At 45.7% G+C, this 20,606-nt stretch overlaps 1 protein-coding gene across 15 annotated transcripts in view; it reads left to right on the plus strand.

Annotated features, from left to right (window-relative positions):
- Positions 1–20,606, plus strand: part of CAMK2D (calcium/calmodulin dependent protein kinase II delta) — a 330,223-nt gene that overhangs the window by 231,960 nt on the left and 77,657 nt on the right. For all 15 annotated transcript variants that reach the window (XM_073639954.1, XM_073639974.1, XM_073639984.1 and 12 more), the window contains exons 6-8: positions 8,214–8,286; positions 16,908–17,010; positions 18,268–18,351. In XM_073639954.1, the coding sequence (XP_073496055.1) occupies positions 8,214–8,286; positions 16,908–17,010; positions 18,268–18,351 (260 nt within the window). The remainder of the gene's footprint in view (positions 1–8,213; positions 8,287–16,907; positions 17,011–18,267; positions 18,352–20,606) is intronic.

Here is a 20,606-nt window from a genome sequence, read left to right on the forward strand (position 1 = left end):
GAAAGTCTCACAATCCACGCTGCTTGAGGTCTAGTGTGAAGTTTCCACAATCAGTGATGGTTTGGGGAGCCATGTCATCTGCTGGTGTAGGTCCACTGTGTTTTATCAAGACCAAAGCCAGCGCAGTCGTCTACCAGGAAATTGTAGAGCACTTCATGCTTCCCTCTGCCGACAAGCTTTTAGGAGATGGAAATGTCATTCTCCAGCAGGACTTGGCACCTGTCCACACTGGCAGAAGTACCAATACCTGGTTTAAAAACAACAGTATCACTGTGCTTGATTGGCCAGCAAACTCTCCTGGCCTTAACCCCATAGAGAATCTATGGGGGGTTGTCAAGAGGAAGATGAGAGACACCAGACCCAACAATGCAGACGAGCTGAAGGCTGCTATCAAAGCAACCTGGGCTTCCATAACACCTCAGCAGTGCCACAAGCTGATCGCCTCCATGCCACGCCGCATTGATGCAGTAATTGATGCAAAAGGAGCCCCGACCAAGTACTGAGTGCATTTACTGAACATACATTTCAGTAGGCCAACATTTCCGCTTTTAAAAACATTTTTCAAGCTGTTATAAAGTATTCCAATTTACTGAGATAATGACTTTTGTGTTTTCATTGGCTGTAAGCCATAATCATCAACATTAACAGAAATAAACACTTGAAATAGATCACTCTGTTTGTAATGACTATATAATTTGAGTTAATTTATTTCAGTTCTTCAATACAAAAAGTGAAACTCCTATATTATATGAGTTTCACTTTTTGTATTGAAGAACTGAAATAAATTAACTTTTTGATGATATTCTAATGTAGTGAGATGCACCTGTACATCTGGAGGAAGTGAGAGAGCAGCAGCTCTGACTTCCTCCGGATGAGTGGCTGCAGGGTATGCAGGACATAACAATGTCACGCCATTTTCGGGAGAGCCATTGCTGACACCAGAGGTGTGTGTATAGGTGATATTATTTTACAAGGGGGGGGGGATAGGGATTGAGAAGGGATTGTCCAAGTAGTACAGAACCCCTTTTATTATTATTTTATTTTCACAGCTCCATCAATCTCCCAGCACTTCTGCATTTGCTTCATTACAAGTGAGATCCCTCCCCCGTTTTTGTGTCAGTGACAGTCTGAAGGGGGCTGGCTGACTGCTTTACTTCATTAGCTAAACCAGTCCCCTTATTAGTCTATGAAGTAGCCATGACAGTTGTAGGGGACTGGCTTTGCTGGTGAATTGAGCCAGTCAGCCAGGCCCCTTCATACATCTCACTGACACAGGGAAGGGGGATTTGGCTGTCACAGCTCTACAACCTCAAGACGTGACTGAAATTTGGTCATCCATTAATAACATACCGTATGTTAATAAGCTTAATTAATTTACGTTTGGTAAACAAAGAACTTTTTGTTTCATTAGACTTTAACAATGAGCAGGGGAAAAAAACTTTATATAATCTTATCTTCTCACTGACATATTTTTTTTGTAATGAAGCAAGAATGAGAAAAAACATAACACATGAATGCAGGATCAAACTTCAGAGATTTTTTTTGTCTGTAACCATGGGGACCCACCATCGAAGCTGTAGGCACAAAGGAAAACTATTTCTAAAATTTCTTCTTTCAAACTTCATATTCATATGCAGTATGTAGTACACATTTAAGCTAATAAATATTCGCTTATTTAAATGGCCTAGGGAAGCCATTGTGGGTCAGAAGCCTTCGTCAGCCTTAGCCTCAATCATGAGACTGTCCATTGATACATTGTTTTAAAGAGGTCTTATCACTAGGATAAAAGTCAGTTGGGAGTTGCTCACAGGATTTCAGGGGTGTGTCTTTAAGCTATTACTTGCGTAATTATCTTGTGAACGACGCCCCCTGGGTAAAGACCATAGAAATTAGCACTACATAAAAAGACCCGTGTCACTGGCAAATTTTTGGCAATTAAAAAAAGAACAGAATACTCAGGAGAGCAGCGGGAACAAATTTAGAGCTAATACTGTCTACAGTTTCTCTTTTTAACTCTCAACTGGTGAGGTGGGGTTTTTGTCACGCAACTGGTGATGTGGGGATTCCTATACCCCAGTGTTTAGAAATCTCTCATTTTTACAGAAAATTCAAAGATCACGTTTGTTTTAATCGTTTTCTTATGGGCGATTGATTACACATGAGTATTAACAAATTTTCAGCAGCAGAAGGGAAGGAAGGGATACACAGATTCATTACTAGTGGGTAGGCGGAACCCCACAGGATAGTTCACCTCAGATTAGAAAAAGTGACGACCGGCCCCTCCAGCTTAGGCTCCTCCTACTCCCATGTTCTCCAGTTTTAAATTTGAGGTCGCAGAGGATAGTCGCTGCGTTTGCAGCTCCTGAGAAGAATTTTTTATTTTACATTCCCGGAGACCTGGACCCCCCGTGGTCTAGAGGTCTCAGGGGGTCTCTGCGCTGCTGGGACCCCTGACCCTCCCCTGGCGGATCTGCGTACCTCCTAAGGAGGTCCCCGCAGAAGCCTGCCGGCCCCGGGGGATACAGGACACTCCCTGGCGGAGACGCACACCGCTTCTTGGGGTCCCTGTGGTGCTCAGCTGGGTAAGTGCTCATCAGTTCTGAGTGCTTCAGCGGCTGCTGCGGCAGCCGCTCTTACTGTACATGTGGTGACTGCAGTTTTGTCCGTTACAGGATATTACCGCTGCATTCGGCGTTTGGAGATGTCTCTGCTAGCAGGGGAGCAGGGACGGGGAAGCGCGGGCTCCGTTAGTGTGTGACGGCGGGGGGCGTGGCTTCGCGCTTCTCTGCTCCCTGTCACTTTTCCTCAGACAGGAAGTGCTCGGAAAGCGCGCGCTGGAGCTGACCAAGCCCCTTCTTCTTCTCCTGGGTCCTTCGGCCGGCGTCCATTTCCACGTGCAGCGCCTCCTGCTCCCTGCTCCTCGCTCTCTACACCTCCCCAGAGAAGAGCAGTCATCGCGGCCAGCTGGTGAGTCACTTCTGCCTTTTAAAGCAGAAGGTTCCGTTTGCTCACTATTGCAGCGCAGAGCACCTTACTGCTGGCCTGTTAAGGCAGACAGGGTGTGCTATATCCGGTGCTGCTATCTCCCTGCTGAGGAGGCCCTGAGACTCGCACACCTCTGTCCTTTTAAGGCAAAGGGGTATTGTGTGGTCAGCAGCATTAACCCTTTCTGAGGGGTCTGGCCTCATCAAGGCAGTTAACCTGTTCTGGAGTGCACGCTTCTGGGATCAGAGCGCGCATCTCCCTAGTCTGTTAGGTTAACTTCTGCTCTGCAGGCAGCTGGGGTAGCTCTCTCCCTCTGGAGGAGCTTTAACCCTTCAGTGCTTGGTGATTTTTTTGCGAGGAACAGGCTGTGGTAGCGGGATCACACTTCCTCAGTTACTGTACCCATTGTAAGGGGTTATTACCGCATTATCCGCGACGCTCGCAACTGTGTGGGGGCATGTCGGATCAGGGACCAGGGGGCGCGGACCTCTCTCCTGGTCCGCTTCAGGATCGGTCATGCGTATCTGATACGCCGGGGTCTTCGACGGCGTCAGGATCGACACTGGTCGGGGGTCTCAGTGATGTTAAAGTGGAAGCGCTCACTCGCTCCATTGACAGTCTGTCGGACCTCCTGGGTAATTGGGTATCAGCTAAGTCCCAAACGACGTCACGAGGCAAGAAGCGCCACAGGCCTGTGGTGGCGCCGTCTCCTCCGCGCAGTGCGTCGGAGGTTTCGGAATCACCGACAGACTCTGATTGTGAGATTTCCGATTCTGATGAAGAGGATCGGCAGGGTCGCTCCGCTTCGCTTTCGGGCCGCGTGGACGCTTTTATTGGGGCTATGCGGGAAGCGTTACAGCTGTCTGAAGAGAGGACGAGGCGTCCTGGCAAGTCGGCCCGGCTGCATCAGGAGTCGCGTCGGGCTCGTTCGACGCTGCCGGCGCACGATGAACTTAACGAGGCGGTGGAGAAAGAACGCCTGTGTCCGGATAGACGCTTCCAGGGGATGCGTTTTTTTGATGCCCTGTACCCCTGCTCCTCTGAGACGATCACTAATTGGGTCCCCTCGCCTGAAGTGGACGTGCCATTGTCTCAGCTGAGCAAATCCTCTTTGCTTCCTGTTAAAGGGAAGGCAAGTCTACAGGACCCGCTGGACAGAAGGACGGAGTTAGCGTCCCCTACCTGGACGACCTGTTAATTGTGTCGCCCACAGCGGAGGAGGCGGTGACAGCTCGCGATCTCTCCCTTCAGCACCTGGAGGACTTCGGGTGGCTGGTCAATTGGAAGAAGTCGTCATTGGAGCCGTCGCAGTCAATTCTGTTCTTGGTGATGCATTTCGACACGGTACGGGCAGTGGTGTCCCTGCCTCCGGACAAACAAGCGAACCTTCGTCACCATGTCCAGGATGTGAGGTCGGTGATGGCGATGTCCCTTCGGAAGTGTATGCGCCTTCTGCGTCTGATGGTGGCGGCAATGGAAGCAGTACAGTTTGCACAATTTCATTCCCGGGGTCTCCAAAATCTTATTCTGACCCGTTGGGATCGATCGCCGGCTTCGCTAGATCGCTGTGTCAGTATCTCCCGCAGGGTGCAGAGTCTCTTGGATGGTGGTTACGTCCGGAGGCTTTATCCCTGGGGAAATCCTTCCTCCTCCCATGGTGGTCGGTGATTACCACCGATGCCAGCCTGACTGGCTGGGGGGGGGGGTTTGGAACGATCTCTGGGTTCAGGGGGTCTGGTCGTCAGAGGAGTCGTCTCTGCCGATCAACATCCTGGAGTTGAGAGCGATTTTTCTCTGCCTCCGACATTGGACGGTCCCCTTGAGCGGTCTGCTGGTCCGGATTCAGAAGGACAATGCGACAGCGGTCGCGTATATCAACCATCAGGGCGGGACGAGGAGTTCCAGACTCATGATGGAGGTCTCGCGGATCCTGGTATGGGCTGAGTCCAGGGTTCCAGCCATCTCTGCGATTCACATCCCAGGAGTGCTGAATATCACGGCGGACTTCCTCAGTCGCGAGCAGGTGGATCCTGGAGAATGGAGTCTTCATCCGGATGTTTTTGCACTCCTGTGCTCCCATTGGGGGACTCCCCAGGTGGACTTGATGGCATCCAGGCTGAACGCCAGGATTCCGACGTTCATGTCCAGGTACAGGGACCCAGAGGCTGTGGCGGTAGATGCTCTAGTGGCCCCGTGGGACCAGTTCAAGCTGATCTACGTGTTTCCGCCGGTATCCTTACTTCCTCTGGTGGTCCGGCGGATCAAACTCGAACGAATTCCGGCAATTTTGGTGGCGCCGGATTGGCCACGGAGGGCGTGGTATTCAACGCTGGAGTCTCTTCTGGCGGCGCCTCCGTTTCCACTGCCTCTTCGCCCGGACCTGTTAACCCAAGGGCCCATTCGTCATCTGGACCTGAAGTCGCTTCGTTTGACGGCGTGGCTCTTGAGACCGAGATATTGACCCATCGTGGGTTTTCGGCGGAGGTCATTGCCACCTTGCGGACGGCCAGAGGTCCAGCTACGACTAGGATTTATCACAGAACTTGGGAGGCCTTCTATTCATGGTGTTCTGGATCGTCAAGGAACCCGAGGGTTTTTTCCATTCCCAACTTCTTGGCTTTTCTGCAGTGTGGTTTGGCCAAGGGTCTGGCGGTTGGTACCTTGCGGGGTCAGGTATCTGCACTATCCGTGCTTTTTCGGAAGGCTACTGCGCTCGTTTTTTCGTTGGGTTGCACGTCATTTTCCACCTCGGAGGGCGTTTGTGGCTCCTTGGCTGCTCAATCTAGTCTTGGAGGCTCTTCAGCATGGGCCTTTTGAGCCTATGGATTCAGCTACGCTTTACTTGCTTTCTTGGAAGGTGGCCTTCCTGGTGGCGGTCACCTCCTTGAGAAGGGTTTCTGAGTTGGCACTGTCTTGCTTGCCCCCTTTTCTGGAGTTCCACCCGGATCGCGTGGTGCTTCGTACCCGTGGCGATTTTCTGCCTAAAGTGGTGTTGCATTTCCACGTCAATCAGGACATCGTGTTGCCCTCCCTCTGTCCGAATCCGAAAAGTCCAAAGGAGGGAGCCTTGCACTTGGATTTGGTGCGGGCTTTGAAGTTCTATCTTTCAATCACGCAAGGGTTTCAGAAGTCGGACTCTCTTTTTGTGATTCCTGCTGGTCGTCGGCGTGGTCAGCGGGCCTCCAAGGACACTATAGCTCGGTGGATACGTTCGGCTATCCTGGAAGCGTACCGGCTCAAGGGCGAGCCTTGTCCGGTTAAGGTTCGAGCTCATTCCACGAGAGCTGTTGGTTCGTCGTGAGCTTTTCATCAGGGGGCCTCAGCAGCACAGCTGTGCTGGGCGGCTACCTGGCACTCCGTTCACACTTTTACAAAATTTTATAAAGTGGACGTGAGTGCTTCCGCTGATGCGGCCTTGGGACGCAGGGTCCTGCAGGCGGCGGTGGTTTAGGTTTTCTCTTTATCTAGTTTTGGCGCTTGTTGCGCGCTTGACTATGTTGTTGGGGTGTTGGCGATTCTGCCACTGTTTCCCACCCTTGAGTTCTGGACTGCTTTGGGATGTCCCACTAGTAATAAATCTGTGTCTCCCTTCCTTCCTTCCTTCCCTTCTGCTGCTGAAAGACGGATTTTGGTAAGACCTTACCTGTAAAATCCTTTACAGCGAAGGAAGGAAGGGAGACACAGCACCCTCCCATGGCAGAAGTGCATTATTGTTTTCCAGATGCGGCGCGACTCCTCTCTGGTGGCGGTCATCTGGGCGGGGGTCGGCGCGCTAGGGCTCTGTTCCAGCATTGCCAGCTCATCGCAGTTGTCAGGTCCCATGAGTAGTGCCTGGGACTGTGTGTTTTTTCTGTTATATGCATAACCTGTTCTCTCGCATTTCTGAATTTTCAGAAGGGGTTGTGTTGTTCCGCTGGTGTTGTCTGCTCTTCCTTAGCTTGTGTACGGACTGAAGGACATGGGAGTAGGAGGAGCCTAAGCTGGAGGGGCCGGTCGTCACTTTTTCTAATCTGAGGTGAACTATCCTGTGGGGCTCCGTCTGCCCACTAGTAATGGATCTGTGTCTCCCTTCCTTCCTTCGCTGAAAAGGATTTTACAGGTAAGGTCTTACCGAAATCCGTCTTTTGACATCCACAAATGGATGGAAGCTAGTGAGACACGTATCCTCATACCAGCATTTTTCAATGAATGGCAGCCGAACAAAAATTCCCTGGGGTGTGGCAAACCCCACCTCACCAGTTGAGGGTTAATTTATTATTAAAAGGGTTGTCCCCTACTTTTCACTTTTTACCCTCTGGAATTTTTTTCTAAATACATTTACTTCCTCTCTCTGATCACCCGTGCAGGGAGCAATTATGTGGTTCTCTGGCTTCCTATGACGTTCCATTCTATGGTTTCTCCTTCTGGCCTCAAATGGAACATCACAGTGACATCACTTGGGAATGGGGCATGGTAAATGAATGTTTAGAAAAATGGGCGGAAGAGAGCAATTGATTAAAAGTATTGGACAGATAATGTTATTAATCTGTAGATATAGGGTTAATGGCTATAAAAAAGGTGCTTTCAGTCATACAGGTGTCCTGGCCCAGCTACGGTCGCCGCAGCTGTAACATCCCCAGAATTTGGATTGCCGGTCGGCTCTGCAGTGCACTTTCTGCACAGCATCCGGGCACCTTACAATTGCTGTTAACAAGCATATCAACCCTTAATCTGCAGGTCAACAGCGTTGTCCAACGTTACGTTATTTTTGGGCCTCAGTTTGCTATACTTTATAGTTTTCCCCTTTTTGTACTTTTTCCTAACTCCAGAAATAAGTGGTGTTACCTTTTTTTATTTTCTTGCCGTTTTAATTAGAATTCACATTTCCATAACCCTACTGTGTTCAACACTTGTGCCAACTGTGATAAAGAATATTTCTATATGGAAAAAAAAAATCACTGCTGTTTTGAAAATGTACATATTATTATTTTCAGCACTCCTATACTGTAACATGGAATATGTATGTCCCTGTTTCTTTCCCTTGTTTAATTCCATGTACAAATAATAAGTACGTTTTCATGTCCCCCATGTTTATAGTGTCGTTGTTCCTTCTGTACCGTTCCGGCTAGATTTAGCCTTCGGACTGATACCCGCTAACGTCTGTCTGTGTGGTGTTTTCTGTTTGTTCACTGTGTAACTATTTGCCTTTAAATCGTTTTCCCTTCCATTGTACCCTTGTATTTTCACAGTCATTGTATACAGCAGATTCTAGAAAGTGTAAATCATTGTCATCTTAATGGCATAGTGCACAGAGACCTAAAGGTCAGTATATGATGCTTCCAAGTTGCTTCATACTGTCGCAAAAGTGAAAATTGGCTGACAATGTGTACTTTTCTTGATGACTAATGACATATAATGAAATGCATGGTGCCTGCACGCTTCATATGCATCATGGCCGACATGTGGTTGTGGTCAGAAGTTGACTTGTCAGTAGATGTCCAGGTGTACAGAGGTTTGGTCTTGCCATGATGGTTTATGCAGTCTGCAGATTTCACCCCACTTCTGTCCTCAGATATTGGGTTCAACTTACAAAGTCGACTGGTTAGAATTTATAACAAATTCTCGATTGGCTATTTTAATGCTGTAAAGACTTTTATTGGATTATTTCATCTATTTACATGAAAAAGTTAAAAGAAAAAAGTGCATAAAGTAAACTTGCTACACATACTATATATTAATAGCAGTTTGCCGAAAATCGGTAATTCTCTACCAGTTTCTGGTTGTAAGTTCTGACCCAGTCTTCCTGACGGTATACAGACAGTGGGTGTAAGCTTGGAACTAACACACGCCTCCTGGTGTTTGCATGCAGTCATTGCATTCAGCAGATCCTGGAGGCTGTACTTCACTGCCATCAGATGGGTGTTGTCCATCGAGATCTAAAGGTAAGTCGCTTCTTCAGAAGAAAGGTTGCGTATGCTGCTGTCTGGCTATAATTCTGCATGAATTGCCTTATGTTGCTGGCAGAGAATGTTTTGGATATCCGTTTTTTTTTTTCCTTATAAAAGCATTTGCTGTATGAATTTCTGTATTATGTATGTAGTGTTATTTGTAAATCGTTTTTAATTGGGGTAGCCATGTGTGAAGAACTAGCCTTATGTGGTTAATCCGTTGGGATTTTCATGGGCTTTACAATGTAATTTAATTATGAAGAATTTATCAGACCACAGATGGGTACAGCTAATACAAATTTAGCATAATTTTAGTATATAATGATTGCAACAACCCAAGTAGTGATGCACAAATAATCTTCAAACGTTCTAAATATATATACTTGTCCCAGAGAACTTTCGCCTTTGCAGCCATTTATTATTAGTATGCACATGCTAATTTGTACAATTATACTAATGGGAAAATGTTAGTGTGTTGCTATGATATTGCAGTAGAAATTGACTACACACCAAATTTAATACATTTCCATACTGAGGGTTGGGGAAACCTAAAGTTTATGTATAGTCGTAATTGCTGACATCAGCAAGAAATTGGTTCATTTTTGGGCTGGTTTTTTTTTGTAAGAAACAAAAGTACCACTGGAAGCCTAGAGCAAAAAAGTGTGCAAAAATTACCAAAATGAAGGGAAACCTTAACTTAATTTGAGTCCTAAATGCTATAAAGTATCAGCTGAAAAACATATTAATCCAGTGCATCAAGAATGGTATGAAGTTCAAAGTATTCCATAAATATCATTATTAGACAAGATACAAATCATAACCAAGCACAATAAAGAGGAAAAAGTTAACCATAAAGAGTCTTAATTTAGATTTGTGGGGCATGCCAACAGAGGACACCACCAGCATCTGCCGAAGAAAAGATGAAGCAGAAACAAGAGCGTTATGTGATTAAAACGGATTATCTACTCCCCTGATATTTGGAGCCATAGTCGTAAATCATAAGTACAGATAATCAACCCAGAGTGTCCACATCCAGCCGCGATTTCAGACAGTCACATTGTGTGGTGGGCTATTTTTCTTCACATATTCTAATTGAATTTTCATATCATCTGAGCTAAAGGCTGAGGTCTTCCAAGAAGTCTTACTGAAGAAGGCTTTACAGCAAGCAACCTTCGAGACGCTATTGTTTTTTTTCTGGACCTGGATCATTTTACAACCTAAAGATTTGTTTTTATTTATTTCCCAATGATTTGGTTTACTACCAGTACAAAAGATGAAAGCTTTTTTTCTGTTTCATTTTTTCTGGGCATTTTGCCAGTTATACCAAATTCCATATCATCCGTGTGATTTAAGACAAAGACTAACCGAAAAACGTGCCCCAATCTTTATGTAGTTAAAATGGTTACAAAGGTTTTAGAAAAAAAAGACATAGGTCCATCAACTTTAACCTTTCTCCACAAGTTATACGTTCCCTATTGCTAATAGATGTGTTCATATATTGTAACAGTTGATTAACATTATAGGATAGCAAAGGGGGGGGTTATAGGAATAAAAAGAGTGCACTATATCCCCACAACTTTCTGTACTGTCTCTTAACCTTGATGAACTTCCCAGGAAAATCAGACCTATTACTATCCATATACTACTAGCTGCAAAACTCTTCATAGCTTCTAAATGGAAACAATTAGACCCCCCCTTCTACAACAGAAGTTCTAGCGAAAACTTCCCTTCACATTGTATATGAATTCAATTTCTCCATCAGGAATGAAGAACTTGAAAAATATTCTAACAATTGGTCCCTCTTTTACAATACACACCCTACTAGGCTGAAACCTCTAACTTCTCATACCTAAAAAGACGCATTCACCAGTCAAATTACACAATAAAAACTGTTTTATAGCTTTAAGAATTCTGATAACTGTAATTGCAATGTTATAATATGACATGATATGTTAGATTTATTACCTACAATGCTATTTGTTAGAAAAGCACCAGCCCTTTTTTAAATGCAGATTTAGCGTCTGCTATTACTACCTCTTGTGGTAGGACATTCCACAGTCTAACTGCTCTAACTGTAAAGAACCCTTTCCTGTTTAGCTGCCGGAATCACCTTTCCTCCACATATAGTGAATGCCATTGCCCACTGGTCCTTTGTAAGGTCTTTGGAAGGAATAAGTCATGTGCTAGTGACGCGCCCCTGGGCCTGTGTCGCGCTGCGTTGCGCACGCGGGAGCTTACCCGGAGCCGGATCTCTTGAGGGTTGTAGTCTCGTGGCGGTGATCCGGTCCGTGCCCAGGGAGTCAGACTAAGTGGCGCTGTATCAGCGGTAGATGATGGACGACTACGCCACCCGTTGAATGCAGCTATGGAGCTGCCGCTGCAGGGCAGACTGCTGAGGCCGGTGGAAGGATGGTGCAGCGTGGATGGTATAACCCCCAACGGGAGGGGTATGGCCTCAGGGCAGCCGACGTGGATGATGGGGGTAGCAGGAACCACTCAGAGACGATGCAGTGTAGTTCAGGGTCTTTACTGGTGACAAAGATAGACCCTCCCGGAGTACTGGCTAGCGGTTGGGGCCTGGTCAGTCCTTGAGCAGATGGGATCTCCCCTGGCCAGGCGGAGTTGTAGGCCTCCCAAACTAACGATACTCTTCTGGCTACCTTGCTAGAAGCGGGTATAAGTAGCCCACGTCCCTGAGTGTACCGTGTGGTGCTCACCCGTATGGCCGGTGACTCGGGGCCTTCTAGTGGCGTCCGCTCCACGACGGCGGTGCTGGTCCCACGCGTGTGACCGTGCCTTCGGGTTTCTTGGCCAGAGGACCTGAAATCCCCTGCCTGACGGATTCTGCTGCTGGGTAGGAGTTAGTCCCCACAGCCTCGGACTCCGGGTCCGGTAAGAAATCTACTCAGTCAGGGCGAGCTCTGCAGCTGCCAGCCCCTGACTCCTTGTAACACTGCTCCCACAGAGCTCCTGATGTTCTGTTCCTATATTTGCTTCTTTTCTCTGTCTCTACTTCTTCTCTACTCACTAACCCTGCCTCAGCCCCAGGTTTATATAGGGGAAGTTCTTCCCCTCCCAGGACTGGGCAGGAGGTGTGGCATGCATAGGATTCCTGACCAAGAGACCTCCCACCTGCTCTCAGACATAACATTGCTATTATTGTGGAGACCAGACCCCTGGGGTGCCACACTAGTCCTTTGTACTGACCACACATACAGTTATATGAAAAAGTTTGGGCACTCCTATTAATCTTAAGCTTAATGTTTTATAAAAATTGGTGTTTTTGCAACAGCTATTTCAGTTTGATATATGTAATAACTGTTGGACACAGTAATGTTTCTGCCTTGAAATGAGGTTTATTGTACTAACAGAAAATGTGCAATCTGCATTCAAACAAAATTTGACAGGTGCATAAGTATGGGCACCCTTATCATTTTCTTGTTTTAAATACTCCTACCTACTTTTTACTGACTTACTAAAGCACTTTTTTTTTGTTTTGTAACCTCATTGAGCTTTGAACTTCATAGCCAGGTGTATGCAATCATGAGAAAAGCTACTTAAAGTGGCCACTTGCAAGTTGTTCTCCTGTTTGAATCTCCTCTGAAGAGTGGCATCATGGGCTCCTCAAAACAACTGTCAAATGATCTGAAAACAAAGATTATTCAACATAGTTGTTCAGGGGAAGGATACAAAAAGTTGTCTCAGAGATTTAACCTGTCAGTTTCCACTGTGAGGAACATAGTAAGGAAATGGAAGAACACAGGGACAGTTCTTGTTAAGGCCAGAAGTGGCAGTCCAAGAAAAACATCAGAAAGGCAGAGAAGAAGAATGGTGAGATCAGTCAAGGACAATCCTCAGACCACCTCCAGAGAGCTGCAGCATCAACTTGCTGCCGATGGTGTCACTGTGCATCGGTCAACTATACAACGCACTTTGCACAAGGAGAAGCTGTATGGGAGAGTGATGCGAAAGAAGCCGTTTCTGCAAGCACGCCACAAACAGAGTCGGCTGAGGTATGCAAAAGCACATTTGGAGAAGCCAATTTCTTTTTGGAAGAAGGTCCTGTGGACTGATGAAACCAAGATTGAGTTGTTTGGTCAAACAAAAAGGCGTTATGCATGGCGGCAAAAAAACACAGCATTCCAAGAAAAACACTTGCTACCCACAGTAAAATTTGGTGGAGGTTCCATCATGCTTTGGGGCTGTGTGGCCAATGCCGGCACCGGGAATCTTTTTAAAGTTGAGGGACGCATGGATTCCACTCAGTATCAGCAGATTCTTGACAATAATGTTCAAGAATCAGTGATAAAGTTGAAGTTACGCAGGGGATGGATCTTTCAGCAAGACAATGATCCAAAACACCGCTCCAAATCTACTCAGGCATTCATGTAGAAGAACAATTACAATGTTCTGGAATGGCCATCCCAGTCCCCAGACCTGAATATCATTGAACATCTGTGGGATCATTTGAAGAGGGCTGTCCATGCTCGGCGACCATCAAACTTAACTGAACTGGAATTGTTTTGTAAAGAGGAATGGTCAAAAATACCTTCATCCAGGATCCAGGAACTCATTAAAAGCTACAGGAAGCGACTAGAGGCTGTTATTTTTGCAAAAGGAGGATCTACTAAATATTAATGTCACTTTTCTGGTGGGGTGCCCATACTTATGCACCTGTCAAATTTTGTTTGAATGCAGATTGCACATTTTCTGTTAGTACAATAAACCTCATTTCAAGGCAGAAACATTACTGTGTCCAACAGTTATTACATATATCAAACTGAAATAGCTGTTGCAAAAACACCAATTTTTATAAAACAATAAGCTTAAGATTAATAGGGGTGCCCAAACCTTTTCATATAACTGTATATTTATACATATAAATGAGATCTCCTCCGAGACCTCGTTTTTTCTAAGCTAAACAAGCTCAAGGTTTCCAACCTGTCATCATTTGAGAGGCCGTCTATCCCTTGTAATAATCTAGTTGCTCGCCTTTGAACTGACTGTAACTTCCCAATATCCTTTTTAAAATGCTGTGTCATGAGGGAGGGAAAGACTAAGTGCACAACGATGGGAAGAGGGGGAGGAAGCCCAAACACTAGGGAAAGAGGGAATGGAGACCCCTAGGCAGATCCGACAGTCACCCTGACTCCCCTAATGTCCCTAAATAGGTTCCGCACTGAACGCCGAGCAGGAAACCTAATCCCTGACTGCCCATAGCGATAGGCCCCAGGTAGGGAGGAGACGGGGTGAGCACTAGTCAGCCCCCACTGCAACTAAAGATAAACAGGTAAGCAGACAAGGAAAACACTTAGCTTGAGAAGACACCAGAGAGATCACACCAACAATCCTCCAAGTGAACTCCAAGAAGACATTAGCCGACTACTAATACTTCAAGCCTAGACCGGCGACTCTCTGGAGAGACTAAAGGTATTTAAACATCCAGCAAGGGTGTGTCAGTTAGCAGCAGAAGGTGGAGGTCACTGCTAGGTCCTAGAGGGAGAAGGTTATCCTTACACTACAGAGATGAAAAGGTCAAGAAGATGACTGCAGAAAGAATGTTTGCAGGGGCAAAATATTGTCTATTTTTTTCTTAATACAGTAAGTTAAAAGGCCCACAGGAAGTAGAATATTGAATCACATAAAAATGAAATAATCTGTTTTATAGCCTATGCCTGATGGGAAATATTAGAGCTCCCCTTTAAAATCTACCCATACATAAATATTATTTCAACGTAATAGACAGACATGTTGATGGAATACATTAGTGCATTCCTAAATATAGGCCACTTTATGTAATGACCTCGCGTAGAAGGCATTGTGGTTCTGCATTGCATTCAGTGGTTTTGGGATAAATCAGATAATGCATATTTGTTTCGGGTGCCTAATGCACATAAATAGCAGTGGAGAGAAAAAACCCTCTGTGCATTCATTGTAGCCATTCTGAACATTTTCTGTGCCTTCTTCAAGCATTGGTTCAATTAATTACCGTAATTGATGTAGTGGTGGTAAAAAGTCTTATTTTAAACTCTTGTTTTAAAAAGTGGTATTTAAATTATCCCACAAATCGGCCTAATCGTTGGCCCTCGGTCACTTAGTAATAAAAAAAAAATTGCTAATTTCCATTCAGATCAAAAAGTGGTAAGTGGAAATGAAATACTGCAAACACAACGCTAAATTAGTATGCTGCCCTCCTGAAGGAATGGAAATATTGAGCCAATCATTGTTCACTTATTGACACATTTATCTGTCCAAATACAAAATAGAAATAAGCAATTACAGACCGGCAATAATTGTGTCTCATTATCCAGAGCAAGGCGGCTGTTCTTGACACTTCCCCCAATTTTTCATCTTGTACCCAATTGTGTTTTTTTAGTGGGCACCTGGTTTCCAGAATTTTTTATTTTTAAATTTGGGGATAGAAAAGAGGATAATGTGTTCTTTTTTATCTACTGTTTCACCTTCTTGACCAAACTGTATAGGAATCAGTCGTGTCAATATTCATTGTGTTCAGTGGGTGGCTGTAATCGAGGAAGTATGGGCTCCTTTTATTGCCTAGACCCCTGGCAACACTGCGACTTTTAGTGCCCTGGTGAAAGCCCTTACTGGAAGCACTTTTAATGCAGTATTAATCCGTTTTAGAAATAAAGTATAAGTATACTACCCTTGAATAAAACGGAACTTCTTATTTAAATTATTTCAGTTACATAATTTGTAAAGGGCATCTACTAAATATATTAAAAAAGAGGCGGATATACTGCAGAGAACCAGGGTCCCCATTTATCATAGTATTTACAGCAGAATTCTGGTGTAAAAGCAAATTCAAATGATGGCAAATTTTTGCACAACATGACCATTTTTTCACGCCTGTTTTGGGTTCTTCTGCAAAAATGAACAGAGTTGGTGAGGAGCCAATAGATGTCAAGGCCCGACCAACAAATGAATTAAAAAGGACCGTTTCTTGCACCAGAAATGTTACGCCAGTCTCGGACAAGACACACACAACTAATAACATGCGCTGAATTTATTAAGTGGCGAGCGTCTACTAATGAATTGGGCGTATATTATTCCTGCATACCCGTCATTAACATTGTATGAATCGCCAGTCTTAATGAATTAGTGCCTAGGAGTTTGGCAGTACTGGGGAAATTTCATTGCCTAAGTGGGATTGACTTTAAAGATACAGTAGGAGATTTAGTAAGCTAAATGGGGCACATCTGCTATCATTGTGCCAGTGTTAGTTGCCCCAAAATTACACGTTTACAGATTTTGGCTCCTTGGTAGTCACTTTGCCAAAGCTTTAAAAAGGAGCCATAAGCTGTGCCCAAATGTATTACTGGCGTGTGCCAATTTTTAGGCACAAGGTACTGGTCTAAGGTATCGCATCCAAGAGGTGGAAACTAAGTTGGATGGGCACCAAAGATGCACTAAAACTATCTGCTAGATTTGATGAATCTTGTGACTTTCTCCTCTAAATTTATGCTATCTCAGTGTTAGATATTAATAGTAAATTTACCCCAATGTGCCAGAATTTTGGAGCAATTTGCGCAAAAAAAAATGTCTTTCATACCTTGCACAACATTTATGTGTTTTAGACCATGTTTGACTCTTGGCAATGGGTCATGGCTTGTGCTGTGACAACATGCCCAAAAAGTAGCCAAAATATTAATGCAAAGGAAGCCAAATTATCTTAGTCTAAAGATGCTTGAAATTCAACATGAACCTAGTCTAAGTTTACACCTTCTCTAGATTGGGCAGTTTTAGTAAATCTGACCCTCAGTTTTCAGTACCCACAAATGCAATATGCTAAAAAGAGTAATCAGAATAAAAAGCCTGACAATACAGCTTCTTCTCTACAGGCAATGAATATTTTTTGAGAGGTCTTGATTTCCTCTTGAGAATTATATAGATGACAAAGTTGCAAAAAGGTTATAAAATGTTTCGGTTTGCCATCTAATAGGAATGTATTTCTTTCCCTCTTCCTATAAATAAAAGCCTGAAAACTTGCTATTAGCTAGCAAATCAAAAGGTGCCGCAGTGAAGCTTGCAGATTTTGGCCTAGCGATTGAAGTTCAAGGAGATCAACAAGCATGGTTTGGTAAGAAGAAAACTCTCCATTCATTCAGAATGTCTTTTTTCTGTTTTTCCACCTAGCATCAGTGGTCATAATGAAATTGCAGGGAAAAGATACCGCAGACATGTTGGCAGGGAAAGTATGCTTGCTCAGGTGGTCAAAGCGTTCATCTTCATGACTTGTGCAAGGAATGCACTGCAATGTGTATAGTGATGCATGTAAAATAGAGCTGGTGCTGTCCACTGAACAGTCCTTACCTCGAACAGTGGCCCCACGTACTCTTTATTCTACTTTATGACAGATATGTAGGTGACTGAGCACTCTCTCCTTCTGAATCTTCATTGACTGTTATGTAATCTAGTAATAAATTAGGACACTCCTGAGTCAAACCCATAAAGGTATACAGTAATTCTTCTTACAGCTGAGTATTTGCTCCCTTTGCATACAGTATAGGGAATGCTAAATAAATCAGCAAAACTAGTGTAAATCTGTCTGTTGTCTTAATAGATTCCTAATTTATCAAAATTGTCTGAGATTGACTTGAGCTGCAGCTCACATTCTCAAACATCACTCCATTCACGCGGAAGGGAGGGGGAAGACAGGACCATTCTGACAATTTGTGGAGCTCTCAGTGGCCAGACCCCCCACCAAATTAGTTGTGGGGGGTCTGGCGCTCGATGCTTCATGACTGGGCCAATCATTTCATCTTCTGACAGTCGTTTTAACAAGGTCTTTTCTCATTTAAGGGATCCTACAGGAACCAGAATTTCTTTAAACCACACAGCGTAGACTTCTACAGTTTTCTGTATTGGTTGTAAACACTTGCCTCATATTGATAGGGCTTTGCCTGCAGACTTTCTACTCTCTATTCTGTGCACACTGGTAATAGTCCCTGGAATAAGAGTCACGTTGTGAGCAAATTCATCATTCAGCTGGCTCATTTGGCAAGCGGAGTGAGATGGTTTTCCCTCCACACTCTGTCTGGACGTGCATAGAATGAACCCAACAGCTTCGCTTCTAAAAGCTTCTGGCTCTCTTTACATCTGTAGCATCAGTGACCCATGTCGAGTGCTTGGACTAATACAATAATAGACCAGATGTCATGGAACCAGTTTGCATCTATCCACTCTGCCATTGTAGAAAGAAACATCACAACACAATCTGATGAGCCAAATCCCAAAACATTGTTGTATGGGAATATTAACACATTCACTGGTCTCTTTTCCCGTATATTAAAGAGAGTTTTACATTTTTTCTATCGTATTTCTATACCCTTTGTAGGTTTTGCAGGAACACCAGGGTATCTATCTCCAGAAGTCTTGCGAAAGGACCCTTATGGGAAGCCAGTTGATATGTGGGCGTGTGGTAAGATACTATATAATTGTCTTTGGTTGGTTAGTATCTATATTCAACTAAGAATTATCTGTCTTGCTATCCGCTCTGTTCTAATTATATAAAGGATTATATAAAATCCACACATCAAGCTAACATGCTTTCCGAAATGCTATGTAATATTTCTGCTTGCATGTGCCTAAACCTGTTTAAAGGGAACGTGTTAATGTTATTGATCCTCTACCAGCATGCCATGGGGATCTTAAATACCGTATTTTTTGCACCATAAGACGCACCTAGGTTTTAGAGGAGGAAAGCAGAAAAAAAATTCAGCAAAAAATGTGGTCATGATGTACTGTTAAGGGGGAGGGGGTCTGCTGCTGACACTGTTATAGGGGTAATGTCCCACCATTCTGTTAATATTCTCCATCCTGGTATATATGGCCCACTCCTTCCTGTTATACGTGGCACCCCTCATCCCCATCCTGGTATGCATGGCACCCCTCATCCCCATCCTGGTATTCATGGCACCCCTCATCCCCATCCTGGTATGCATGGAACCCCTCATCCCCATCCTGGTATGCATGGCACCCCTCATCCCCATCCTGGTATGCATGGCACCCCTCATCCCCATCCTGGTATGCATGGCACCCCTCATCCCCATCCTGGTATGCATGGCACCCCTCATCCCCATCCTGGTATGCATGGCACCCCTCATCCCCATCGTGGTATGCATGGCACCCCTCATCCCCATACTGGTATCCATGGCACCCCAATTCCCCATCCTGGTATGCCTGGCACCCCTCATCTCCTTCCTGGTATGCATGGTACCCATCATCCCTCATCCTGGTATGCATGGCATTCCTCATCCTGGTATGCATGGCAACCCTCATCCTGGTATGCATGGCACCCCTCATCCTGGAAGGCATGGCACCCCTCATCCTGGTATGCATGGTCCCCCTCATCCCTCATCCTGGCATGCATGTCACCTCTCATCCTGGCATGCATGGCACCCCTCATCCTGGCATGCATGGCACCCCTCATCCTGGTATGCATGGCACCCCTCATCCTGGCATGCATGGCACCCCTCATCCTGGTATGCATGGCACCCCTGATCCTGGTATGCATGGCACCCCTCATCCTGGTATGCATGGCACCCCTCATCCTGGTATGCATGGCACCCCTCATCCTGGTATGCATGGCACCCCTCATCCTTGTATGCATGGCACCCCTCATCCTGGTATGCATGGCACCCCTCATCCTGGTATGCATGGCACCCCTCATCCTGGTATGTATGGTACCCCTCATCCTGGTATGCATGGCACCCCTCATCCCTCATTCTGGTATGCATGGTCCCCCTCATCCTTCTTCCTGGTATGCATGGTCCCCCTCATCCTTCTTCCTGGTATGCATGGTCCCCCTCATCCTTCTTCCTGGTATGCATGCTCCCCCTCATCCTTCTTCCTGGTATGCATGGCCCCCCTCATCCCTCATCCTGGCATGCATGGCACCCCTCATCCTGGCATGCATGGCACCCCTCATCTTGGTATGCATGGCACCCCTCATCCTGGCATGCATGGCACCCCTCATCTTGGTATGCATGGCACCCCTCATCCTGGTATGCATGGCACCCCTCATCCTGGTATGCATGGCACCCCTCATCCTGGTATGCATGGCACCCCTCATCCTGGTATGCATGGCACCCCTCATCCTGGTATGCATGGCACCCCTCATCCTGGTATGCATGGCACCCCTCATCCTGGTATGCATGGCACCCCTCATCCTGGTATGCATGGCACCCCTCATCCTGGTATGCATGGCACCCCTCATCCCTCATTCTGGTATGCATGGTCCCCCTCATCCTTTTTCCTGGTATGCATGGTCCCCCTCATCCTTCTTCCTGGTATGCAAGGTCCCCCACATCCTTCTTCCTGGTATGCATGGTCCCCCTCATCCTTCTTCCTGGTATGCATGGTCCCCCTCATCCTTCTTCCTGGTATGCATGGTCCCCCACATCCTTCTTCCTGGCATGCATGGTCCCCCTCATCCCTTATTCTGGTATGCATGGTCCCCCTCATCCCTTATTCTGGTATGCATGGTCCCCCTCATCCTTCTTCCTGGTATGCATGGTCCCCCTCATCCTTCCTGGCATGCATGGTTCCCCTCATCCCTCATCCTGGTATGCATGGTCCCCCTCATCCTTCTTCCTGGTATGCATGGTCCCCCTCATCCTTCTTCCTGGTATGCATGGTCCCCCACATCCTTCTTCCTGGCATGCATGGTCCCCC

Source organism: Phyllobates terribilis, unplaced genomic scaffold (assembly GCF_046119375.1).
Source record: "Phyllobates terribilis strain yellow unplaced genomic scaffold, ASM4611937v1 Scaffold_1__5_contigs__length_1240528914, whole genome shotgun sequence".
In the NCBI taxonomy this organism is placed as follows: Eukaryota; Metazoa; Chordata; class Amphibia; order Anura; family Dendrobatidae; genus Phyllobates; species Phyllobates terribilis.